A 27,384-nucleotide genomic window follows, 5' to 3' on the forward strand; every position below is an offset into this window, starting at 1 on the left:
TGTGGGGGGTGTCACCCTTCCTGGAAAGTTCCTCCCCGCTCTGCTCGTGTCCGCGTTCAGAGCGGACCCAGCTGGGTTTGTTCCTGGTGCTGATCAGGGTTTTTGGATCGCCAGAACTGAGAAAGCTGCTGGCCCCAGCCCAGCTGGGCTGTTTATTTGCTGTTGCTTTGCTTTAGGCTGTGTGGTTTTGGTCCCCCCCCCCCCCCCCCCCCCCCCGATCTATGTTATTGCAAGCCTTGAGACTTGTATAAAGCCCAGTGAAATGGGGAAAACCCTACGTGAAAAGAGGAGGAAAGGGTTTAGGTTTGGGTCCTGTGTGTGCCAGTGCCCTCTCCTGGGGAGTGCTTCGCTGCTCAGCAGCACGCTCCGCTCCCTCGGATCTCGCACAAATTGCTACCAAATATTGGTATATTTGACCAGAAGCTTGGTGTTGTGGGGTTTCCGATCTCTGAACTGCCTTGATCTTAGCGGGAGGAGTCACTGGTGCCAAGAGGACTTCACGGTGGCATCTTCTCCCTTGCCCTACTTCTCCCAGCTATGGGACTACCTGGTCTGGTGTGATGTCCCTCAGCCTGCTCCCCCCATGCTTGCTTTGCCGGGATTAGGAGGCTCCTCTCCTCTGGGTGGGTGCTGAGTGGCTGTGCTGGGGGCGGCGCAGGCAGGGACGGGGGGCAGCGCAGGCAGGGACGGGGGGCAGCGCAGGCAGGGACGGGGGACAGCACACGCTGGGGCTGGTAGCACCATACGGATGAGCTGGGCGCTGCAGGTGGGGTTACAGGGCTCCGTACCTACTTGTGCTTTGACGTGATGGCATCCAACAACCTTGTGTGTATTCGGATGCTCGCACCTCTGCCTGATCTGAGCATCACCGTGGCTTGTCTGAACCGACACCGCTCGACGCTAGAGTCCCCTCTTGCTCGGAGCAGGAGGAGCCCCTCATGTCCTCGCTGCCACGTGCGTCTCCAAGGGGCATGATGAAGAGCAGCGAAGCAGGCAGCACGATTTCCAAGTGGCATGGGTTTGTTTTAAGTTGTGCAAGAAAGTGGTGTCAGATGCCAACTATTTGTTTACTTCTTTTAAGGTCTAACATAATGAGTTTGTTTACAAGGCTTCAGATAGACCAGAAGGAACCCATCTGATTATTTGGAGACCATAATCTCTCAAACCATTGCTTATACAACAGAATGACCTGGGTAGCTTTTGCACCCTGGGTTTTTTTATTAAAAACCCCTGAACCTTAGTCTTCCAGTCCCAAAGAATAATTGTATTGTCTCATCATTTGTTGTTGATTCTCTGTTAAATTCTTGTGGATCGTTTTAAGTGTATAATTTGTGGCAATACTCTGTGTTGTGGTGGACCAGGTAAGGCATTAATAACAGTCCATGTGTGGTCACTGAGGAGGTGAAGAACCTGCAAAATGGGTCGGCAGTCTGCGCCAGGCTTGGAGAAAAGAGCTTTGTGCAGGTTCAAGGGCAAGAGCAGCTGTGAACAGAGCTCCTTGTGTTTTCTTTTAAATGCTGAAGTGCATAACTGAATTAAAAAACCCCAAACCCCTGTTCCCTGTAATTTGGTCTGTTGCTGTATTGTTGGGTAAAGTGAGTATGAAAATCACCCTGGCTACTCTTTGTACGGGAATATGTATTGCATCTCTTACTTAAGAAATAAGGACGCTGGGGATGTGCTGCTTGCAGTAACTGCTTCTTTAGCTCCCACAATTTCTGATCGCTACCTGACTGTGCCTTCAACAGAAGCTGTAAAAATCCTTATAAAAGTTAGGTACAGGATAACCCTTGTGAGTACTGGAAGGGTTTTGAGCCCCGATGTTCTCCCATCTCTTAAATTGTCTGTGTGCAACTGGATTCCCCTGTCATCCACGCCTATCTGAAATCCTTTGAAGTTCTTAGACTCAGTTTTACTTGGTGAAAATATCTGCAGTGTGTCACTTGTGTTTTTATTATAATATTTTTTTTAATTTCTTCTGTTTGTAAAGAATCTGAAGCCTCTCAGATTAATGGAGAACTGTCCTTGAGTTTTGGGAACAGGGGAGTTATTTTAACTCCTACTGTGTTAACATCGGTGCCCATCCTGCACTAGGACCAGACTTCATAGGATGCCTTGGTCATCTCAATTCTTAATATATCTGCGGTCAAACATTGCCAGTATTGTTAGATCCATGGGACAAGATGGACACCCATCCTTTGGTGTCTTTTAGGGTCTTGTCTTATGCTTCTCACTGGCCTCCTGGAGCCAAGCGATGCTACTTGCACGCCCTCTACTACCGCTACTGGCAGAGGAAGGCTTGGGTGCATGCTGGCAATACCTCTCCTCCTTCCTCCTGACCAGGGATTGCCCCTGTCCTCCCTGGCACTGTGTCAGGACAGAGTTGTGGTGCCTGTCTCATCTTCGGGGATCTGCTCTTCACTGATCCTACCTTGTACAGGTGGATTGGAGTAGGTCATCTCCAGACCTCAGTGGTCCTATGATCTGTGCCTTGTAGGAGAGTGTTATGGGCAGTTTGTCCCTCTGTTGTTGAGCAATGAATGTGGTTAGACCGTGTGGTACATGGTGGGCAGGGGCTGGACTGCATGGGATGATGTCTGGGGGACCCAAGGGTGTTGTGGTAGAGTTGGCAGCTGCTTGATATCACATTCACGTAGACTTGGGATCCTACCACAATGTCATTGCGTGGTCCATTGCTGCTTTCTGAAGACAATGTGTGTAGGGAGGAGGACACTCCACCTCCAAACCCTGGTGATCCTGGGTCCAGAAGGTTAGGAGCCTTGAGTTGATCGGCGTTTTGAAATACGGCTCTTGTGAGACACTGAAACGCTCCTGCCTGTTGTTGATTTGCACTCTGTTTATCCCCTTCCTGTGGCTTTTAAAAATCTCATCATCCCACTAAATTGTCTGACCCTTTACTTCTCCTTGTTCTGTTCTTGTTTCAGTCCTCATGGGAGGAAGCTGGAAAGCCAATCTTTTGACTTTTTATCATGTTACTTCACTGATTATTGTTTATTTCTCTTATTTTTTGTTTGTTAATGTTTCCCTATTGTGGTTGCCTCTTAAGTAGAGAAAGCTTCCTTAAGCCTTTAAATTCCTAACTGGTGGCAGGGTTTTGCTGCTATAAACCGTTGTTCCGGGGGGAGCTGGCCGGTGTCCCGACGGTAGTGCAAAACTTGGCTTCAGAAGAGTTGAAATTATGGAGAGAGACTTCCCTGGTACGTCTGAACTGAGAGCACTGGGTTTTTTTGGGTTTTGCTTAGGTGATGGGAGACTCGAGATGAGTGTTCACCACTGTTCCTCTACTGAACTTGTAAGATTATAAACCAGAAAATATTCATAGATGTCATCTTGTTTCTGGCAGCCTGTGCTGATCCGGCAGAGGTAGAGGTGGGTGCTGTGTGAAGGTGCCGGTTTGAAGAGCGCCTTTGAAGATACTTCCATCAGGAACCAGCTGCTGACCCAAAGGATCAGAACAGCCCCTCTCCTGTGAAGTTTGATTTAGTTTCAGGTGAAGCAACACATGGTGGGAAATGCTGAGATGGAGAGGGAGGCGGCGGTAACGTTGAACTGGATTAGCTACGCGGACACCACTCAGCTGCTCCAAATTCTTTTTTAGGAGCTGATGTCTGTTTCTGTTTTTAATAATCGCCCCTATTGCATAACTAAATGTTTTCCTGTTTTGATGTCTATTAAAATTATAAATTGCAGAAAGCGACCTGGTGCAGCAGCTTGTGCACAGAGCACAAACCTACTTCCAGCGTTCACTTACGTAACTAGACGTATTTATAGGTAAAATCATTCAACCGTTCTGGGTTTCTGTGTTCCCAGCAGGATTTGCCAAGGAGAGGTGGCAGACAGGGGAATGAGGAGTTTGTATTTGGGGAAGGAAAGGTCAAGAAAAGACGGGCAGAAGGAGGCCAGAACAGAAGAAACCACGGCGGAGCAAAGCGAAATAAGGAAGGCTGCCGTATGTTTTTAGGAAGCTGTTGCCAAACCCCAGTGTCTGTATCTCTCTTGGCTACCAACAAAGGTATCTGTGTTAGAAATGAAAAACATCGACGCCGTCATTATATTTGTCTTGGAAAAGCAATCCAAGAAAGGTTTGTTACTGTACCTTGTGCCTTGCACCCTGCTGTTTCTGATGACTTGTAGTAGCTCAGACCTTTTACCTCCGGCTTGGAAAGTGACTTTATCTCCTGCTTTCCTGGGAATTTTAACCATCTTAATTCCTCTTTTTTCCCTGTCTTTGCACCACTTTCTTCTTGTACCTTATACCTTGAAAAATTCTTACTGCAGGAATTGAATTTCTTGGCATCTAAATTATAACTTAGAACCTCCTTGGAGGAGGACCAGGCAGCTGTTAATGTTTACTACAGACACGTCTGCAGCAAATATTACTTGCTGCAGAAATATCTGCAGCATTTTTTGTTATCACCTTTCATGATCAGACTTTGCACTGGAGCAGATGCAGGATGCTCGCACAGTTTTCCCGTGGGCTCTGCGGTAGATCTGTACCCTTTGGCAGAGGAAAGTGGTTTCTGAACATCTTTAGCTACAAGACCACAGGTCTCTGAGCACGTTCGTAGAGGATCTCCCCACTTCAGGCGCTGCAGAAGTGGTGCAGAACTTCTTTAGAGTTTGGTCCGCAGGCTTGAAAAAATGGCCTTGTATGAGGAGAGCACTGCAGAAGATGGTGAAACCGTGAAGACCGTCTTGGAAGACTGAGACCTAGCAGCCCGGCATGGTGCAACAGGAGGAATATCCTACTGCCCTTTGGTTCCCAACCTGCAATATCCATGGCCTTGTCATCTTGCTGAGGGAGATTTGTGGCTTAAACATTTATTGGGAACCTGGTGTGTGGGTGATGACAGCTGCAGGGGATTATATTGGAGGGACTTTAGAATTTTGAAACAGCTTTGACAAAAATGTGTGGCCAGAGAAAAGGCCCTCGCGTCCTCCTGCAGCCTTGTTGCTCAGCATTTATCCTTTTTAGTATTCCAAAAGGATAAAAAAAGAAGCTGTTCATTTAATTTCCTTCCTTTGAAGAGCCAAAACCAACAGTGTAAAACCAGACACATGTCAGGAACGAAGCCTTTTCAACCCCTCGCCCCCCTCTAGGAAAGACGTGATTGCTGACATTTTCCTTTGGGTTTCTGCTGTTAACCTAGCTAATCCTAAACAAGAGCAAAATTAGCAAATTAACCTCAGGACATGTTATACACATGTGTCTTACCATTGGGGGGGAATATAAGGCATTCTCTGCAGAAGTGCTATTTTTAAGAGCAGCATGCGGAGTGACACAGCTGGGGAAAAGTTGCTCTTTGCTGGTTGTGGTGGGCAAGCTGGCAGTGATAAGCTGTCAGGAGGCACATGGAAAGTTTGCCTTCTAGTGGTCTAGTGCTTTTCATAATTGCTTTTGTTTTTCCTGTCCTGACGTGCCCCTGTGTTGACCCTTCTTTGCGATCCCTCAACTTTTCCGTGGAAATTACAGCCGTTGCGAGTGTCCTTCTGCACCTCGTTGGCCGCCGCCTGGAGCCGTGCCAGTGGAGCAGCGGAGGACAGGATGGATGAGCAGAACGTGGAAGTGCAACCACGTGGGGTTGCTGGCTTGCTTTGGGCATCGCTGCTGGAAAGAAGTGGTGTTACCTTTCTCCTTCTCTTTGTTCCCCTTGCGTTGTGGGTAAACGAAGAGGATTTAGCTGAAAAATGGACTTGGGGAGGAGGAAGGTGTTTGTAAGTTGGGTGTTGTCTTTGGTCAGGTTCATCACGTGAACTTGCCCAGCTTTGGTGGGAGCAGGGGGGCCCCCACTGCTCTGGTTTGGTTCTGGTTCTTCTGATTCAAGTTGACTTTCAAGCTACAGCCTGACCAACTGCCCGAGGTTTGGGGTCAAGTCTGGGAATGTCCTTCCAGAAACCTGCTCCTCCTTAAGAGCATTTCTAACCTTGGATCGTCTTCTGTTGGTGCTGCCAGGTGATTTTTGCTTTTAAACCCAAGCCTGTCTTTGGAAATATTAGGATGTTTTGGAGCAAACAAACACTGCCAGGCAATGTGACAGAAGGTTTGGAGGAAGGGAGGAAGGCGGTAGCGAAGTGCTATGTGTGTCTAGGGGCATTATATAGGTGCGTGACCTCTTGATATACGAGTTGCTTGCTTTTTCCTCTCTGTTTTGGGAGCTTAAAAATGGTAGAGAACGGGAAAAAAGCGGCATGTGACTATAGAATTGCGAACAAGAGTAACTGGGCAGGAGTGATGATAAGGCTCAGTTTTAACACAGAACATTTTCTGAGATGTCTTAGAGAAAGGAAACCTTGTAAGAGTCTTCTCTTCTCACCTAGGTGTAACTGGGAGCGTAGGGCTGTATTAGCAACACCCGCTTCTACAGTGCTTAAGTCAAATTCGGCGCTTAGTCTCCCAATGAAATTAATTATATTTAGTCTTGCAAATTTGAAGGCAAGAGTTGAGTCTGTGCTTAAGTTAGGATTTCACTGTCACCAGGAGGCTTTTATAAGGAGTTTAACATTTCCAGCATTTCTTGCGGCAAGCGATGGCGTGGACCTTAGGCCGTGGTGAGTAGCGTGGTGCGGATGGTGTTTGAGGAAGCTGCTTTCGTCCAGTGCCCTAATGATTTTATTTAAAGCTTTCTAGTTTGCTGATGCCTTGTTAGATATTAGAGCTGTGAACTGCTGCGTCCGTACCCGTGTATCTTCAGAAGCAACGCCACCAGCTTGCAGAAGTTGGAGAGCCCTGGTATGAGAGAAGAGATTTTTTTAAAAAAAAAAAAGTTAAAAATTTAATCCCAGGTCAATTCAACCTTTGCAGAATTCACTTGTACAGACTAAATACCTGTAAATCCCCTCTGATTTCTGAAAAGGAGTTGCCATTGTCCAAAAATCAAATGAATGTCTGAATCATACAGGATAAACTGGGACTAGTTCAGCTGAACAAATAATGCTTCTCTATAAAATGGAGCGCAATAACATGCAGAGGATTGGAAAAACATGTCAGTGACCAAGAAAAATACTATTGCATCCATATTAATTTTTCATTTTCAGTTAGAAGAGAAACTGTAAGTCACTATTAAACTGTATTTCAAAACTTTATATTCTTTTTAATGCCTCGATACTGCAAACCATGACTATTTAGGAAAGTGCTTCAGCATGCTTAAGTCACCTTTCGGGGAAATTAAGGCCACGCTTAAAGTTGAGTTCGCTCCTAAGCACATTGCTGATTCTGAGTTCCAACATCCCAAATTACTGAGGCTTGCTGGAAAATAGCTTAAATTTGGCATTAGATTGAAATTTTGTTTTAGAAAACAGTAAGAGCAGCAGAAATATTTCCACTGTGTTCTTAAAATATGGAAGAATATTGTTTTATAGAAAGCTTTTATTGCATTGTCTGCAGCCTGAGAAAATCCAGAACAGCAAAATCACAAATAAGCGGTATTGATGTAGCTCGCTAGCAGTAGGATTTTTATAATTCTTCATGTCAGTCTGAGAATAATATATAGAGTGCACACAGTATGATTTTAAAAACAAGGTCCCTCGCAGCTTTAAATAATTATTTGAAATAAATAAATAAAAAAAAAAGAAATTAAACCGGCTTTCTTCCATCTCACTTATTCAGTCCATGCGCTCGCTTGCTGTCCCTGGGCAGGCAGCAGGGAGTAGTGGTGCAGGGTGCGTTACGGAGAACGAAGCTCTTGCTCTGCTCTTCTTGCCCAAGATTAAAGTATTCAAGTTTCCCCAGTGGGTTTTTCTCACTTTAAAAAAAAAAAAAAATTTAAAATGAAACAATTTCTCTGTAATAGGGACTTGTTTACAGGAACCCTGCGTGGGAGACTTTGGGGCTCTAATTCGGGCTGTCAGAAGATGCGAAGCGTCGGCGGTTGCAACGGGGTTGGGAACAGCGAGAGCCCGGAGGTCCTCGGGTCGAAAATTGAAAAGTTACAGAATTGTTGAGAAGCTTTTGAGGGGAAGGGAAAGAAGACAAGATTTGGGGTATTTGGGGAGGGGAGTGTTTAGCGGATGGGATTGATGGTTTTTATTGTGCCGAGCTCCCTAGGTCTGCTAGCAGGAGCCCGCTGGCAGCGTGGGGGGCAGAGGCAGAGCCGCCGGATGCTGGCAGCGGGCAAGTCTCCTGCTGCCTGAAATTCCCTCCGGGATTTTCATGCCTTGCCGGCGGCTGACAGCCTGAGTCTCCGTGCCGCCAAGATGTGTCTGGAGGGAAAGTTCAAACCGTTGATTCCCATCTGGTTCAGCGGCCGGGGACCGGGAGCAGGGGGTCGGACTGCTGACGGGGCCGGTAATGGGATCCGGGGTCATTGGTCCTGCTCCTGCCTTTCCCAGGGGCTGGGCGAGGGGGATTCTAGCGAGACAGCACGCTGGATCGTCTGGGGGGATGGCCCCATCTGGTACGCACAGCTCTTAAGCAGTGAGAATCTTATATTTTGAAGCAGTGTCAGGGCTTAGTGCCTCTGCCTTTGACCCGGGATGATGGAGGAAAATCTTCTGCAGGGGAAACAGATAAAATCAGGGCTGTTCCTCTGCATCCCGTGTGGTGCCCAGGATCAATCCCAGAGCAGCCGGAGCATGTGCACGCAGACGCTTCTCGGGCTGCCTTGGGAGAAGGCATCTCTCCAGATCGCCCTTAAAGGAGCGTCACGTATTTATGGTGCCATACACAGACCAGCGAAGAGCCTTTTCCAGGCGGTGCCGAGGGCTTGGTTGTCTGCAGCTGTCTTAGCAATGAGTATCGCTGTCTCTTAATCCACGTTCTACGGAAACGCACGAGCTGAGGTACCGAGTTCATCGTACCAAACCCAAATGTCAGGGTTTTGCTCGCTGTTCCCACAGTCTCTGCTGCCTCTGGCTACGAAGTGATGAGCGAGACAGTAGCCTTGCTGTGAAAGAGCAGCAAGGTGTTTAGCAGATTTTTGGCTCTCCGCTTCTTTCTAGGCTGCTTGGCTGCCTTTTTTAGTCAAAAGGTTTGTGGGTTTTATTTTTGCCTCCCCCCCGCCCCAGCGTCCGTCCGTTCCAGACACGTGTCTAAACCCAATTTGACATTGCTCCCACCAGCAAATGTTACTGTGTTCCCCATCACTCAGGAACTTGGTATTTAGCAGTGACGGACACATCTCTCTTGCTCTTTACCCAGACAGCATGTAGGCAACTGCGTCCTCTCCTTCTCTTCCATGTGACAACTGCCGAGTAGCAGTAGATGAGCTTCCCACCCTGTGAGATGAAGTATCCTCTGAAATCTCAAGCATCTCGGCTTTGCTAACACGCGCAAGAGGTCCAGCAAGTGAGCTCCTTAGCTAAAAAAAACTCCCCTGACCTAGGAGCTCTCTCCTTAGAACGTTTTTCTCATGGAGTGGTGGGAAGCTTGGGCGGGTTGGCTTTCTTCCTGAAGGCTTCAGGAGAGCTTTGCACAGCCTGAATTTATCCGCAAACCTCCCAGTTATAGATGGACAATCTAAAACAGACTGGAAGTTGTTGGGAGGTTAAAGAGATTTTTAACATGGCTGCAAACAGACCCGGGCAAAATGAAGTCAACGAGGGTATTAATTTGTGTGTGCTGGGAAAGGCGCTCTGCTGCTCTGCAGCTTGTGCTTTCTGCAGGGTTCTGGAGCTGTAGCTCGCTCTCACGTGAAGCAGCTTCTGGGAATGCAGAGATATGAAAGCTGCCGTCCAACATCTACATCAGATTGCAATAAATTTTTATTCCTCCTCCTATTTCTCACTTCTGAAGTTGGGAACAAAACCAACTTTGTATAAATTATGTTCCTAAAGGAGACTTAACTTCCTACTTTGCTATTTATAGATGGCTCTTTCTTCATGCATATGGATAGCAGCTTTATTTTCTCATCTTCAGTAGCTTCTGTTTGATCTCATGGGTGCTCCTTGTGCATCTTCAAGGAATGCGGCTGAATAATTTATCCATTCAGGACTCTGAAGTCTAAAATTATTTCTGGAGTACCTTAGATTCACGCATATACGGGGCTTCAGAAGTTCCGGGTCTGCATGAAAGACTAGTGCCACCTGGTTTTGTCATTGTCTTCAAAGGACATTAAAAAAACAGAAAGCCGATCATGGAAGGGTAAGAATAATCCCATGGAAATTGGAGCCAGTTGGGAATGTTGACTTTTGACCATAAATTATGTTTCTCTGGGCTATGGTTTGAAACCAGTTTAGATATTCCTGTTATCCTCAGTCTGTTTTACCCTTGTATCCAGCTTGAGATTTTGTCAGACCTTGTTTTTTTCAGCTAGTCAAAACCCAACCAAATTTGGTTTGCATCTCCACAGCTGTAGTGACGTGGGTTGAGTGACCTCACTGCCAGATGCCAGCTCAGAAGAGCAGCAGACTCATTCAGGGCTTGGCTTGGTCCAAAACATGATGCCATGGGGAGAGAACACAGTATTTTTTGGCTTTGAGCAGAAGCATTCATTTTGGGTAGCTCTCACCCCGCTGGTGACTGATGTAATGGCATTTTGGTGTTTGTGTACAAGGAGGGGTCAGGTTGTCCATGGGGCAACTCTTCTCCTGCGATGAATGAAGCTCCAGCCCTTGCTTACCTGCTGGTTGCCCTTTGCTGCCTCTGTCCCAGGGTACATCAGCTGTGCTCTTGCCGCAGACCGAGTGTCTTTGCAGCATGCTCGAGGCGAGATGAATTAGAAACTGCTGTTGCAGAAGAAATAACCTCTCCCTGGGGCCGGGCGAAGGAATCGGCCTCGTTGGCCATTTGATCTTTTTGCTGACATCTCGAAGAAATGTGGAACAGCTTGGATCCCTTCCTAGAGTGGAACTGTGTGTCCAGCCAAAGGGTCGAGCCTGCAATACCCCGTTAGCGTGTTCAAGGTTTGTGAAATGTTTTCCTACCCAACAACTGTTATTATCACCTCTCAGGCACTAAAACTTCCTCATGCTTCTCGGTTTTACTCAGACTGAACTCTTGCAGGAGGGTTTGGTTTGCTTCCCGAGCTAGGGCAGGTCTCCTGATGATTGCCATGTCAATGCAGAGGTAGTTGTACGATTGGAAGCTTTTCTAGGGTTTTTTTTTTTTTTTTTAAAAAATAAGACAGATACTTCTGTCAGCAGTTGTAGCGTCAGCTTCTGGAGTGTATTTGGAAAATAGTCCGTCCTTTGTTAAAATATCGTCAGGGCCTCATCTCTGACGCCACTCAGCACAGCCCTGCGTGTTCCTGCGTTGGACGTGCATGCCTAAATTGATATAAAATTCCCCCAAGCAGGGCTGATACCTTCTTCAGCAGAAGCCTTACCTGTATCTTAATGCCTAGGGGAAAATGCTTGCCCTGGAGTGGCTTGCTTTAGACTTCTGCATTTAAGGAAAGATTCTGCATCGAACAGTAGCATGGTGAAAAAATTTGAAATTTTATTTCTTCAGATAAGGCCGTTGATGGAGAAGGTTGTTCTTGTGTAGGTCAGAAGTGACCCTGAGAGCTTTGGTTTCTTTCACTGAGAGAATTCCCAGGTTGTTATGGCTTTTCTTTTGTGTGTCTCTCGTGAACGCTGTGCTTGGGAGACGTAGATTTACTACCGTTCGGTCAGAGGGAGCTGTGTTAGTTCTGTCCCCGTCAGTGATGCATGGGTTTGCTTTGGATGAGGTGATGAAGCTCTGACCTCGTGAACAAAAGGTACATTCCTGGAGGTGGGAGCTGCGCTTTGCGGAGCAGCCCCTGCGCGTGGAGATACGGGATCTCTGGGGCGGTGAAGTGGGTCCTTCTAATGTGGTTTTCTGTGAGCTCATTTGCTTCTGTAATTTTTTCAGTTTTCATAGTTCCTTCGAGACAGACCCCATCTCTGAGAAGGGGAATAAAAAGTTGAACGGTTTGATCTAAAATTGAAACATTTTGCAGAGCCTAATTAAACAAAGTCATGATTATTATGTAAAACCCTGTCCCAGGCCTTCAAACAACTTCTTAAATACCAGCTTCGCTTGAGAGCCGTGCCTAATCACCCCTTGAAAGAAGCAGGGAGCAATGGGTGTTGAAAGGCAACGGCTCGAGCTTGGCGAGGGAACCCAGCGACCACAAGTGTTGAAATTTGCACGGAACACGAGGAGGGCTTTGATCAAAACACAGCCCAAATTTCCACAGCTTGGGACTCGACCAAGAGCACTAAGCTAACAACAGTGAAAGAAGGTTTTGGAGAGACTTCAGAGGTTACAACGGCAGTGTCGCAGCCTGTAATCTCAATAGAAAACTGGCTCGATGTAATTAACAACATAACAGGGTAATCCATGACAATCCCTTCCTTCTTCTCCTGAGAACCTCTGGGCTCTTTGGGTCCTTTAGCTTCTTCCAAACTGGGTCATACGTTCAACACAGAAGAAGAAGAAGAAGAGGTTGAGATGTGGCCAGGGGAATGTGGAAAGGATTTTGGCCTGAGCTTTCTGGGTGGAAGGTCTTGACGTACTCCTCATTTTCTCTATGAAGGACAGCGTGGAAATAGAGCTGCAGAACTTAAAGAAAAATAAGTGTCATTTTAAGTGTCCTATACTTAAAAGGCAGGCTTGGGCCAGCGCTCAAAATTATTACTTGCTTTCTCAGCTCTCGCCAAACTGTAACAAAAATATTTTGTAGCTGCACCAATGGTTGATTTGGTGAATTGGTAGACATGGGTATGTAAATGTGATGGTCCAGTCTTGATTATAATTTGCCAGGCTCTTTAGTTAAGGTAGGGTGGCTTTTTGAGGAGTACTGACGCTCACCCCGTCAGGTAACCTCCAGCAAGATTTCTGAGATGTCAGCAGGTCAGGCCCTTTGATCTGCTGCTACCTTTATAGTTAATCTGAATTCATATAATGTTTAAGTGGACTGTAAGTGGGATTAGCAGCAGATGGACGTTAGAAGAATGAGGGGTGGCTAAAGAAATACCAATTTATTCCTGAGGCTGGGCCAGGGCACGTGAAGGTGGGGAAGCAGCAGAGCTTGAGCCACCCCATGGGGAGAGACGACTGCTGTGCTGAAGCTGAAGGGAGGAGGAGGAGGACAGCCATCGGCTGAGCATCTTCTAGACGTGACTAGAAATGGGGACAGTCCTTCTGGATTGCCCTGAGCAGAGCTTTGGGTGAATTTTCTCCCGGTGGCTCTGTGACTACGAAATGCCATTGCATCCTCAGCTGAGGAACGTTTGTGTGCCGGTGAACTTTGCTGGCACAGATGGAAGTCAAGCGGGAGTGTGGGTAGCGACTCCAGCACCAAAGGCTTTGCTCGAGTAGGTGGTGGGGTGGTTCTCCCTCCCTCCCTCCCTCTCTCAATGTTTTAACTGTTTTGAGGGTGTAAAAAGTCATGCTTATAACTGGTCTTCACATTTCTGAAACAGATATTTGGGTTTTTAGAGTCTAAAATGTTAATGTTTAGTGTTTAGCAGACAGACTTATCTAGCGGTCGTGCTGTGCCCACTGATTCAAGAGAAGCATATACTGTGTAATCAGTAAATTATCCACGTGAGCTTTCTGTGCAGCTGCAGAGAGGAACATTTAATTAATACTGAAGCAATTATCTTGACAAGTAAGTCAAACTCAGAACAATAACATTTTCCCAGTTACTGTGTGGTAGCCAGATGGTAATGCAGGCTGTTATTAAGGGCTTGGCTTGCCACTCTTGAGGTTCCTGGCAGGTGATCAGTATATTTTTCCCATTTGGAGGTTTGGATTTCGGTGTTCTGGGAATTAGGCCCACCGGGATGTCCAGTAGATGTTTCAGTGTGAATGGAAGAGGGTTTTTTTTTTATTCCTGGTAGGAACTATTTCTTGCTGTTGCCAGATACCGGGATGCAAATAGAAATCTGTGTGCTATGGGGTCTGTTTGACAACAGATGGAAAGCCAAACCAGGCAGGAGGCTTTCCAGAGCTTAATGTAGACTTTCAGGATTTGGTAAAGCATGCTGTGTTGGTAACCTCATTGCTGTCTTCCAGTATTGCTGCTGCTTTTGGTCACCTCCCCCTGTGCACAAGCCTACCAGGCTGGTAGTCATCGACAGCGGTGATCTGTGTTGGGTTCAATAGGTGGGTCTGGTGTGCCGAGGCTCTGTGCTGTCCAAAACCAGAAGTAATGAGTTGCAAATGGTGAATGAAGTCTTGTCCTACCAACGTTCCTCATCTGTGCGTACGTTGCAGCTTGGGTACTGAGGTTTTTTTCTTTTTCTGCTCTGGCGTGTTGACTCTTGGTGAGGGGTTGCTCACACGGACCTAATGAAAAGTTGCTGTGTGGGTCTGCGGCGTTGCATCTGCAAAGGCAGAAACTGCTGGTGGAGCAAACCCACAGTTTGCTGTTGTCAAACGGCCGAAGGAAGCTCCTCCAGAGGTAGCGTGGGGGTTGTGGACGTGAGCGCAGCGCAAAGAGTGAGAGTTAGTCGGCTGTGGTTATTGGCAAGTGCCAGATGCAAAATCTGATGGATGGAAAAGCAGTGAAAGAACTGAATCTGGTCCCTAGCATGGCCAGGAAGGTCCAACAACTGTGGTCCAAACCTCAGTACCTCTTTATGGGAGAAGGACAGGAGAGGGGCTGTGGGGCAGAGGCTGTGTTCCGTGTGCTGCTGGTTGTGTGGGACCTTTCTTCAAAGCTTGGTGTAACCAGGCGTGCTTCTTCTACGTCAAACTTTTTGCCTCAGTAGGTTGAACTACTATTCCTGGGTACTGGAAAACAGAAATTCAGACTGGCCCCTGATGCATAGAGCACCGTGTCTCCTGCGTAGGGAGTATGTTTTCTTCTCCAAAGAGCATGCTGCGTGGGGGGACGAGGAGCAGGAGGGAGCTGCCATGGGATGCTCAGACGAGTGACAGCTGCCAGTGTCCCGTGACAGCTTAGTGGTGGCACCAGTCCATCCGTGCATCCTGCCTGTGCTTGGTGCCCTTTCAGCAGACTTCATCTGTTTCCTGACTTTCCTGCTCGATGATGGGACACCACAAGGAAAAGGTGATACTTTTTCTTGCCTATGCACTCTGCTATGTCTCCATTTGTCACCCGAGCTAACGCTGCAGCCCTGGGGTCTGTGTTTGACCCAGCAGAACCCTTCAGCAACCACCAGAACATGGCAAGAGTTGGAGGGGCTGTGAACCCCTCTCTGGTCTACCTGAGCACTCCACAGTGAACTTCTCAAGAGAGACATTCCTGATGGAGGTAAGCCAGATGGTGGATCTGGTTTAAATAAAAGCAGTGGAAAATACTCAGTGTTCAGTTTAGCTTGCAAAATTAAAGCAAATTGCTTTTCTGTTGTTTCCCCCCTTTGCCTTTTGCTCCTTTCTTCCTCCTCCTCCTCCTTTCCCCCTTCCCTGAAGTACAATTTTAATACAGGACTTTAACAAGAGTTAGAATTTTGAGGTACTGAGGAGATGCCCTTTAGTATTCTGAAGTATTTTTTCTGTTTGTTAGAATAACCCCACAGTTTTAGGAAGGGGATGTGTGTTGGAGATTTGCAATAATCTATCTTTTACTGTGCAGTTTAGTGCTGACTGTAGGAGAGAAATCCTCGACTGGACCACTACAAACTCTGGTGATGGGAGCAGCCCTTCCAGAGCAGCCTTTTGAGGTCAGGGAAGGAGCTTCTCTTGGGAGGATTCAACCTCTGGCGCTTGGAGATTGGGATCCTGTTTGCTGAGTGCATGGATTAAATCACAGTCGCTGCTTAGGAAAGCTTTGGTAATCCATTAAAAGCTGCATTTGAACAAAATACCCAATTTATTTCTCTCACTGACCCGTGGCTACCTTAAAGCGATGTGTATTTCTGAATATAGACAGTGTTGAGAGGTGTTTAAATGGAAGCACCGAGAATTGTTTTTACCAGCAACTCTTAGTAATTGCTTTGTCTACCACTGGTGCGCTATTTTCCCAGTGATAAAACTGGGCAGACAAAGAGGTTTGGATTCGTAGCTGACTCTTAGAGCAGCTCTGTCTTTGGTCTACAGCTTTGAGGTAAATCAGTTGATATAAAATGAAATGAAATAGAAGTGATGCCGTCTCTAAGGGTGTGTATGCATCTCTAGGGAGTCGGTGCTATGTGAGTTTTTATTTAAGCCCTTGAGGTGTAAACTGGCGGCTTGGGGCTCCTCAGCTGAGGTCGTACAGGATTTTTTAATGACTTGGTATCTTCAAAAGACCTCTCATGGTCTATCAGTGCTCAGAAACAATTCTTCCTTGCTGCAAGTGCTCCGGACATCTCCTTCTCTGAGACTCCTGTCCATGCCCGTGCTCCAGGATGGCTGGACAACTACCACATGAGACCTGTTCTAGTATCTGAAGACTGTAATCTTTGTGGAAGTCTTAGAAGGTTCAGGAACTAGATGATAGGAGATCGGATGAAATTGCCACAGGTTATTTTTTTGTTGAGTTGCAGAAATGGCACCTGGCAGAGCCACCTCTGGTGTCGCTTGTGAAAGAAGCGGAGGCAGCTCCATCAGCTACGGGTCAGTTGCTTTGTTCTGCGTTTGATGTATGTTTTGCGATTAGCATTTTTTGTCTTACTTCCCTCTCTCCCCCTTTAATTTGTGCTTTAAATCAAAGATCCCAATGGCTGCGGTTGTGGGGTTTGGGGAAGTAAGTAAAATAAAACTAGATACGCAACATAAAGGATCCTTCTGTGTTGCCCGCAAGAGCTGGGCTGAGTGGTTACAAGTCATCCATCTCATCTTGGTTGGTTCTCTCCAGAGAAAACCTGTGCCTCAACATTCCCCAGACAAAACTGAGGGAAATAGCTGATTATAGCCTCTTGACTTCCACAGCACGCTGCAGGGGTAGGGTACTATAAGGTAAATGATTTTTATGCAGTCGTTTTCTCTAGCGATTGTTGGATGTTTGCTTGTCAAAAGGGTTAGAGCAATCACAGAACCCCAGACTGGTTTGGGTGGGCAGGGACCTCCCAGCCCATCCAGTCCCACCCCCTGCCATGGGCAGGGACACCCTCCACTAGCCCAGGTTGCCCAAAGCCCCATCCAACCTGGCCTTGACCACTGCCAGGGAGCCAGGGGCAGCCACAGCTTCTCTGGGCACCCTGGGCCAGGGCCTCAGCACCCTCACAGGGAAGGATTTCTGCCTCCCATCCCATCTCCATCTCCCCTCCTGCAGCTTCAGGCCATTCCCCTCTGGACTCGCTCCCACAGCTCCATGTCCTTCTTGTGCTGGGGACCCCCGAGCTGGACGCAGCACTGCAGGGGGGTCTCCCCAGAGCGGAGCAGAGGGGCAGAATCCCCTCCCTCGACCTGCTGGTCACGCTGCTGGACACGCAGCCCAGGACACGGGTGGCTTTCTGGGCTGCCAGTGCACATTGATGGGTCGTGTTGAGCTTCTCATCCCCCAACACCCCCAAGTCCTTCTCCTCAGAGCTGCTCTCCATCCCTTCTCTGCCCAGCTGTAGTTGTGCTTGGGATTGCCCTCACCCACATGCAGGACCTTGCCCTTGGCCTTGTTGAACTTCATAAAGTTTGCACGGTCCCACCTCTCCAACCTATCAAAGTCCCTCTGGATGGCAGAGGGCACTCGCATTTCACTCCTGCTCTGCTTCATTCGTTTCCCGTACCTGTAATATGTGCTTGGAGATCAAGGACAAACTTATTTTTGGGTATTGGGTTCGTGAAGCAACAGGCAGTTTTACCTCCTTGTCCGACCATTGCTTCATCAATGCCATTTTCTATTAATTTGTGTTTAAAAAGATGTGAAATACCACCATAATGACCTAAAATGAACACAGGGTTTGGAATAAAAGAAGAATGTTTGCTGTCTGGGGTGGTAATATGGAATGTTTATTATCTGAATTATCAGCTTGGGTACCGTCGATGCTACGGACACTAACGCAAGCACGACATTTACGTGGTGGACAGAAGCTCACTTTGTCCCTCCAGTTACCGCTTGCCGTGATTAGTGCACTGCCACTAATGTTTGCAGTAGTTACGTATTAATTAATACAACAGTGAGTGATCTTTGTCAGATGCCACTTATCTACTGTTGCAACCACTAATGAGGAACAAGCAGAAGCTCCAAAGTGAGCTGCCATTAAGGAAGGACCATAAAGGACTTGGGAACAAAAGCACTTAGGAGCTGAAGGCAGCAGTGCTTGAAGAGAAGTAGTGTGTTACCGTAGAAATCGGTGTAAGCTGGGAACGAGCAGCGTCTGTGCTGGATGCCATCTTCTGTGGAGCCGTTTGGAGCTGGCTCCTTCAGCATCCCGCATCCCTGGGCGCGAGGTTTACGTCGGCAAAGCCGGAGCTGGAGGAGCGGAAGGCGCAGAGCAACAGCGAACGGCGCTTGGGGGGACGTAAGGGAAATAATTAGGAATTGCTATTTAAAACCAAACCAAGTAAAAAAACCAACAGCCATGTGGAGAGGTGCTGGAGCTGTGATACTCCAAATATTTGAAAGTAAAAATAGCTGTATTGAAATTATGTAGCGTTTGGTCCACAATTTCCTTGCAGTTGGCTGCATCAGGCGATGGATCAGAGTAGAAACTTTTAAGGGAAATAGTGGGGTTTTTTCCTTGTTCTGGAGTTTTAGCTGTACCTTTGACTTCCACACATTTTTCTGTTTTTCTTTGACCAAAACGATTTACTAAAAAGTTGCCCTGACTTTACTGACTTGTCATATACGACCGGCATTATTTCACTATAGACACCGACCACTTAAAACTTGATGAATTTAAAGTCCCCGTATCTAACTGTGCCCCTAGGTGCTGTGATCCCTCAACATCAACGTTAGTTTGGAGTAACCTGATAGGAGATTTGAGACCGTAGTAACCAGCACTGGCATTATACTCTTCTCTGTATTCGGAGGGAGGCACCAAGGTGACCCAGAAATCTATGAACTTGTCTCCTGGCTGCTAAAAACCTGTTGATGCTTATTAGTTTAATTTGCGTCTTCCTAAATTACCATCTGAATATTTGCTTTCTGACTGGCAGAATTTGTGGTGTGCTGAGGGTAGGACACGGAGCGAGACAAGAAACAGCCCGGGGAAACGCGAAGCTTCAGAATTGTCGGTTGCTCACATCAGGTTCAGAATTTTTTTCTACGTCTGGCAGAAAAGATGGCAATAATGTCATCTGTAGGCATACTGTCTTAGGTTGCCAGGCACGTAGAGGTGCCCCCATAAGATCCTGAAAATCAGGCTGAGCTGAAAACTCCTTAATTTGTTCTGAAATTGGCTGCCAGCTCCCGCAGACCGGCAGAGGCTCAGATGTCCCTGGCGCGAGGTCGAACCCCTTTGTGCTGTGGGTCGTAGCGAAGGACCTGCTTCGGTTCTGCGTTGTCGTTCCGTCTTCAGCCCTTGGGCCGTGCTGTGGGTTTCTGGGGTGAGGTTTTGTGCGTCAGTGGGTTTGCAGTAAGGGTTAAAGAGCGCCTTGCAGAGAGGTAAGCTCGCTCCAGAGAGTCCCGTGCTTACTACACGCTCTTTAACGCTGTTACTAAAGGTTTTATTTATTGGCTGTGAGGTTGAAGCTACTGATGGCGGTGTAGCCCGGTGAGCGGGGAATGAGGATAATTACCAGGAAACTATTATGTGGCCTTCAGCAAAACTGCTCTCCCTTCTTGGCTGGTGGTGCTGCAGATCTCGGAAGGAGACCTCATTCCTTCACCGTGGCTGGAAGAGAGAAATTGCAGAGCGAGCGTTTTCCCGTACGGAGGGCTGAGCGCTGGCGCGTGCCGAAGGCGCGGGGGTGCGGTAGCTGCCTTCGCTGGACATGACCCAGAGGCCCTTCTGAACCTCTATTCTGTTAGGTTTGGGGTTTTTTTTTTTTCTTCTAGTAAGCCATGTGAAATAATGATGTGCTTTGTTCAGCACATGGCACAGCGCACGCTTACTGCTTCCATAAGACATCTGCAAAATACTTGACCAAAAAAAGTGATTTTTTGACTGTGCGGGGCTTTTGCAACTTTAGAAACATATAACGTAGGTGGTGGACTGGGGTCCTGTGTATCTGGGAACCTCAGCGGCAAGGGGGGGAGATGTGGCAATTTTTTTCAAGGGACTGAATAAAGTATTGGAATGGCACCAATACTTGTATCCGGTATCTTGGAAGAGCACCAAGAATTAAAAAAAAAACCCCCGATCTAACGATAGGGTCTGTTTCAGATGAATATCTGTGTTCTTTTCAGGGGTAAAGTTCTTGATTTATTAATTGCACGTCATTAATATCTGCAATTGCAAATCAGAAGTCTAGTCTGGAAGGTGCTTCTTGTGTCTGGTGACTTTTTTTCATTTGGAATTTTGTAGGCTTTTTTTTTTTTTTAATACCCTGTTAGCCTGTGATCATCTTTTCTCTCTCTTCCATTTCACTGTGTTTAGGAGGATTTTTCTGTTTTATTTGCTGCTAGGAAGATTTCCCAAGCTGCAGTCTGAGAGCTGCTGGTCTGAGTGCAACATTCAGCACTTCAGCTCTCTCTTAAGGCACCCTTAAAAAAAACCCAACCCAAACCCCAACAACTCCAGCACTCAAAAAAACTTCATCTGAAATACATTCCTGCACCGTTGTGATTAGAAATTACAGTCCACTTGATTTCTAGACATCTGGTTTACTCTCACAACCAGTATTAGACTGAATTAGGAATTCTTGATTTTTGTCTGACAAGTTTTCTTCCTCCCCTTCTCCTTTTTAATTTTGTTTTCATTTATTTATTTATTTATTTTAAGTTTAGGTGGTAACTTTTAAGTTCGCTGCAGCTTATTACTGAAAACGATGGTAGAAAAATAATTTCCTTTCCACCTTAGGAGGAGGAGTAACATAAGAGAGTGTAGAAATAAAATTGAATAAAAACTTTGAAGGCCATCCAGGACGCAAAGAAGGGTTAGTTTTTTTGAAGATGTGGAAAATTACAGTTCAGCTGGAAACCTCAGTGAGAACCAGTTGGAAAGTATTGTTTATCAGAAGTGCTGACCAAATGTGAACTCCAGGTCAGGTCGCTGAATGCTGGGTGGTAGCTCCCGAAAATCACGCAGCGGGATTAGTAGTAGAATTGAGTCGGAGGCTTCGCTTTCGCCCAGTTTTGGTGGGGCTCTGCTTGTATCGTGCAAATATGTGGGAATGTGGATGTGGTCGGTGATGTGTGAAGTATGTTCTCAACACATGCCTGGGAAAAATCATCCAGACTTAACGTGAAGCAGAGGTGCGTGGTTTGGGGATGTCTCCTAAATTGGAGATATGGGAAGAAGGAAAGCGAGCAGGGAAAATAAAAATGTATTTCTTACTCACCTGGTGTGCATTCTTTCCACCAGATCTTGAGCTGTCTGAAAACTGCGAGCACTCTTTCAAAGGTTATCGATTGGGTGCAATTATATTTTATGATTATTCTTTAATGATGGATACAGCCTTGTCCAATCCCCATCGTCATGTTGTTCTGGAACCTCTTGAAGCTCAAGAAGATCTTTCCACCTGTTTCCTTCTGTTGGGTTTAGGCTTGGCGTTGTTTGTTACTGCTGCAGTCTTCTGTATAAGAGCATAGGATTGCTCAGTTCCCATTCAGCTCATTTTCCTCTTATTAGATGGTTTGTTGTGGTGGCTGATCTGCTGCTCATTTTATTGTAATGAAGAAAGAAGTGGAAAAGTCTTCCTCCTGCGGAGCGTTAGTCTTTCTGTTATCACATGAGCTGGATGTTAAGCCCTTCTGGTCATGTGTGGCTTTTAAATGTCTGTCTTCTGATCACTCTTCATCAGTGAATCTGGTTTCAGCCAGGCATGGTTATCCCCACAGCTTTGAAGAACATGGGAGATAAGTTGACGTGAGCTGCTGAAGGACACGGTGGGCTGGTTTTACAGATACACTAAGGAAAGGGTGAAGTTAGAGGTACTAAGAAATGCTACTGAGGGTCCTTTGGAGACACCTCTGGCTACGTAGGGTGTCTGGGTAGGATGGAGTAAAGAGAAATCTTTGGTGTGAAATCAATTCCGGTGGACCTTAGGGTGGCCTAAAGGAATGAGCTTCCTTATGGCCAAAATTCATAGGGGAACAGAGGGACCTAGGTTTTTTTCTCTGACAAATTAGAGGAGAACACCTCTGCTTGGAGTGTTATCTTGTTAATAAAATGTTTAATTCATCTTTTGACCTGTCCTCCCCAGTTGCTGCATCTTGCAGGACGTAGAATAGTACGGTTCAGGCAAAAATTGCCACATCATGAGCATTACCGAACGTACTCGTGGCAGGTGTTAATTTTATTTCACCTGCAAAACATCACTTCATGCAACACCATATTTGCCTTTGAACATCAGGGTTTTATACAGAGGTTGTGCTAATATTGCTGGAGTTATTTGTGGTTTTGTTGTACAAAGATGCGACGATTTGAACCTTCATCAGGATAAGGGTTAGGAAACAGGAATTTAATATCTTTAATTTATCAAAGAAGAAGATTGTGACCTCTACTTCTCTGGGTGTCTGTTAGGAAACACTGATAGTAGCTACTGGTTTAGTGTAAGCGGCCAGAGGTTCGATAAGATGCCATGGTGAAGGTCAAAGCTGGGTAGAGGCCTGGGAGTGGAGGTAATGAGCTACTGGATTTGTGGTGGACATTGCATCATCCCTGGAAAACCTTTAAAATCAGAATGACTTGTTTTTTCTAAAAGCTTTATGTTCCCGTTCAACCACAACTACTGACCTTGAAGTTGGTGTTAATTAGCGGACGACTCCTCGTCTGCATTGTTCAAGATGTCAGACTACCTGACTATTGTGATCTCTTAAAATCTTGTGCCTATAGGAATAATAGATTCATTCTTCATGTTTTTCTTCTTGTGGCAAAGACCAATTTTAAAAAAAAAAAAAAAAAAAAGAGTTTAAAGAAAAAAAATAAGTTGAGCAGAGCTCCAGCAGCCGGGGATTTTGGTATTCTGATTTTGACTCTGATAGCACTCGTTGTGTGGCCTTGGGCGAGTTATTAATCCATGTGTGCCTCAGTTTGCCAATTTGTCCGATCCGGATAACTGCACTCACCTAATAGCATGACATGTTTTTAACATGCTGTTAATGTAAATGTGGAATAATTACGACCTTTTTATGGCTATTTTGTTTATGACAAAGGAGAATATTTGTATTTAGAGTAGATGCCCATTTTCCAGACCTACTTCATTTAACTCCTGGGAGATGTTTTGACTCTTCAAAAGAGGATTTTTCTTGACTTGGGGCCACCGCTGTGGTACTCTGTCCCGCCAAGTTCAATGTTCTTCTGGATAGAATAAAATGCGTTTATGGATTTTGATGAAACTTGAAAATTCTTGGAGTGTTAAACTTGCTGTATTACGGGAAAATGAATCAAGTTGTGACTCATGGAGAAGGACTGACCTTGGGGGGAGAGGGCAACATTGTACATGCCACGGGTTGGCTTACTAGGAAAGTATTTCTTTGCTTGTCTCTGGCACATATATATTCTTGTTGAATTATTACCATTGCCTGGTATCAAATGGTACCATTAAGGATGAGACATGATCTTGGTGCCCCCCTCTGAATTTTCGCTCTTTGTTACTAATTAAATATATACTATATGTATATTTTTTCCTCCCAAACCATCCAATTCCAGGCTTAAGGGTTGTCTGCTTGTTCTTGGTCCAGATCGACGTGTTTGGGGAGCTTAAAGGACAACAGTTTGCTTGAAGGACAACAGGTTTTTTTCTATAGGAAAAGTTCATTTTAAGCAAGAAGATTGGCATTTACATGTAAATGTTCACAAAATCTGAAAGGTCAACAGACCGAACCCAGACAGGGCACAGTGGGTGTTTAGTCGTTTCCAGGTATATTTACTGATGGTGGCAAAACAACTCAAGGTACGATGCTGTTGATTTTCTCATCCCCCAGGCTTTGAAAATCTGGCATTTCTGCAATGCTAGCTGAACGTTTTTAAGTGTTACTTGAGAGAAATTCCCTCCATGCTCCTTTTCCCTTTGGGTCTGTGTGCCATGCTCATCCCATTCTGGTGGCCCGTGCTTTATGTCATTTGTAGATCCATTTGCTAATGGATCTCCGTGGTCCTTGCGGAGCTGGGCAACCCGTTTTGTCCCTTCAGCTGTCGTAGCTCTGCACGAGCCGCTTTCCCGGCCGCTCGGGTCGTGCTCTGCTCTCATCTCTCGTGACTGCAGCTCCTTCAGCTTTCACCGCTCTCTTGGCTCCCAGGCAGATACTTCGCCTGTCTATCCCCTCCTAACCTTTCAGTCTTTCCCCAGTGTATCCCCTGACCAGACCTTCCAGTTGTGGATTTAATTTCCCTTAAAATTTCCTTGAAATTTGTTGTTGTCAGTTGTGCAAATACCTTGATTTACTGTCGTTGGCAGGTTTCTGTGCTGTTTACTTCCACTCTTCACAAATTTTTGTTGCCTGTCTGCTCTCTCGGTCTTCTCTGCTTTGTTGTTGTTTCCTCTTTTTTTAATGTTTGTTCCCTTCATTTCCTAAAGGATTGCAGATACAGTCAGTGGAAAATAATTGTCAAGATATTCTTCAGTCTTCTGCTCTCTCCAAATATTAAGGTACTTTGCACTTGATGTGTCTGTTCACTTAATCGCTCTCTGATAATAACGTGGACCTAATCTCTAGTCAACGTTTGGCTTTCTTTGAAATACTTCCGTTGATTTTGTGGCACTAAACTGCAAACCCGGGTTCCCTGGCTGAGTACTTACAGTTCACTAACCTTCGCTGCGGTGGAAGAAATCAGGCAAGTTCTGCTTCCCAATGGAGAAACTCCCGATTTTCCAGTTGGATCATCTGCTGGCATATGAAACCAGGGCAGTTCTTCGCCAACCTTCTTGAATTTGGACACCAGAACCAAATCCAGTATCTTAGGAGAAGTTATGACAATATTTCCATGCTTGTACATCTGAATCGTACAACCTACTGGGCTGGAAATGGCTCGCTATCCCGCCTGCCCTTTCAGTGCCCGGCAATGCAAGAGGAGTGTTTGGCACGGCCGCGATACGACGACCTCCCTTAGCAGTGCAGAATAAAATACTGTTGAACAATTTTTTTCCAGTCCTGCATTTCCACAGGAAAAACCCTCCTCTTCCTTTTGCTAGAGGAACAATCCATTGGACTGTTCTAATGTGCTTAAAAAAAAGAAATTACTGATAAACTTAACCAGCCGTTAATTTCTTCACGATTCCTCTTGCTTCCCATATCAACTCTCTGCGCATCCTAATACCAGATTTTTGTTTGTCAGCATGAGCTTTTCTCTTTATTCCATTTGTCATGTTCCCTTTTTCATTTTTTTTATAACCTCCTTAACTTCCGTCTGAGCCAGGTTGCCTTTTAACTAGCGTGGCTGCCTTTTTCAGTTGTGGGATTGTGGCTTTTGGAGCATCTAGTTAAAATGTTCTTAAACAATTTTCAATTAGTCTTCATATTTTTCTGATTACATTCTTTTTCCCAACTGATTTGGCTTGTAATTGTTTTCAGCTTGATGAAACTGGCCCTTTTTAAAAGTGTGTGCATACTTATGTGCGTATGTATACATATGCGTATAAGTCTACTATTGGTAGTGCTATGTTATTCTTAATTTAGATTTTTTTTTGGGGTGCATATAGAATTGTGATCAAGTCATGGCAACTTGCATTTTAGCTATCAAAAAAGTGGGATAAAACGTGACCTTTGATAAAACAACTCTTTCCAAATGGGCAGTAGCACAGGGGATACTGATTTAAGGGTTTATTGGCATTTAGCACACGGTGCTTCTGTAGTGAAGGGGCATCATCTCCAGCCCTTTGATGTCTGAACAACCTCAGCTCCTGCTGAACTTACCGTGTGGTGTGTTATATCCCAGAGGTTAGTGCTGCGTTAACTGGGGAGTGATTTAAAAAGATAAACGCTGCCTTCACACCAGCTTCGGAAGCGCGGCGGCCTACGTTAGAGCAGCGTGCGTGAGTTCCCAGGTGAGACAGGGGAAAACGGCCTTGCCTCGTGTGTGCTCTGCAAAGTTGGTGGAGGAGGCACTGCCTGTAGTGGGAAGGTGGAAATTTCATCTGAATGAACTGGAAAAATGGAGAAAAGTGTAAGTTACTGTAGAAGATCGAGACAACATAACTGCAGGCTAGTCCAAGTCCAGTTAGGGTCACTTGGAGATCTTTCCTGTTACCTTCACAGCAACATGAAACCAAACTGGGATAACATTTGTGGTGGGGCAAGCAGGAGAGGGCTGCGACGGTGAAGGCGAGGCAGGAAAATCCTATGGGAGAACCAGCATGCATCAGCCACCCGTGGGAGAAGGACCTGAAGCTCTCTCCCACCGGCACAGCCCCAGTGAGATGTCCTGCACTGGGAGCCGGTGAGATGTCCTGCACAAGGCCAGCATCTCTCCCTGGAGCTGTGCACTACGGATAACTCTTTGGCTGGACCAAGCCTGCGGCGTTGGGGATGCGTTGGAGGCTCTGATGGGAGGGACCGTCCCAGATTACCCCCCAGCTGACCTTTTCCCTGAGCTGGATGGAAATGATCAACGCTACGAATGTAAATGATCAGCAGTTGGGCTCCATCTGCAGCTGGTTAATTACCCGTTCACACAATATGTTGTTAGGGGTCATCTGGTTCCAGTTTCATCATAAACAGAAGTAAATGTTGAGAACATACTTTTCTACATCCAGTTTCACTTGTTGTGGATACTTGAAATAGTTTGCAACCCACATCTTTTGGTTTTCGAGGAGGGCTTTTGGCCAGAGCGCCCTGCGACCATTTGAGATTTTTTTTTTTTTTCTTTAAAAAGTGCCCTGGAGGTTGCATTGTAGGGAATTTCCTTATGCAAAACATAAAAGTGCTGTTTTTTAAAATTATAACCATATTTTTCATTAAAATCAGTTGGAGTCCCAATAAACAATTGACTCCGAGAAATTTCCAAATGTTTGCTGCAGTGCTGTTTCTATTTTTAATTATTTTTTTAAAAAGTGTTTTTCTTAAAAAACACAGCTTGGCTTATAATTTAAAGTGATCTAGTGAATCAGAAAAAATGCCCATGTATATAGCTCTTTATTGCAATATAATTAAAACCTACTGTACGTTTGAATGTAAGAATATTTCTGTGGCAGGGTCCAATGGTTTCTGCCATTTGGCTTATCATGAGAACTTCTTTTTTTGTTACCAGCTCTTCTCAAAGACTCTTTCAGTGTGTTTATACATTTGTTTTATATAAATTGAGAACTGTGGGCATATAGAGACGTTGAAAACTCTGTGAAGTAGCTGTGAGGCACAGAAGCGCCTGGTTCCTAGGCACTAAGGCACGGTTTCCATGCTGCATCAGTCTTTGGTATTGTCGTTTTTAGACCTTATTCAGAGTTTTATTATTTTTTTGTTACCTGGTACACGATTTATTTGCTGTCATTAAAAACAACCACCCACAACTAAACAACAGCAAACGCAAGTTTTGCATCAAAAGTTGTCATATCTGCTTTATACAAAACTAATAAAGATGTCTTTGTAAAAT

General features: G+C 45.8%; 1 protein-coding gene across 5 annotated transcripts in view; it reads left to right on the forward strand.

The window, feature by feature from the left end:
- EXOC6B (exocyst complex component 6B) overlaps positions 1 to 27,384 on the forward strand; it is a 307,042-nt gene that overhangs the window by 94,381 nt on the left and 185,277 nt on the right. For 2 of the 5 annotated variants that reach the window (XM_075752860.1, XM_075752862.1), the window contains exon 7: positions 24,377 to 24,448. The exons of the other annotated variants lie outside the window; for them this stretch is intronic. In XM_075752860.1, the coding sequence (XP_075608975.1) occupies positions 24,377 to 24,448 (72 nt within the window). The remainder of the gene's footprint in view (positions 1 to 24,376; positions 24,449 to 27,384) is intronic. 5 annotated transcript variants of the gene reach the window in all.

The sequence above is a fragment of the Balearica regulorum genome, chromosome 4 (genome assembly GCF_011004875.1).
Source record: "Balearica regulorum gibbericeps isolate bBalReg1 chromosome 4, bBalReg1.pri, whole genome shotgun sequence".
Lineage (NCBI taxonomy): Eukaryota > Metazoa > Chordata > Aves > Gruiformes > Gruidae > Balearica > Balearica regulorum.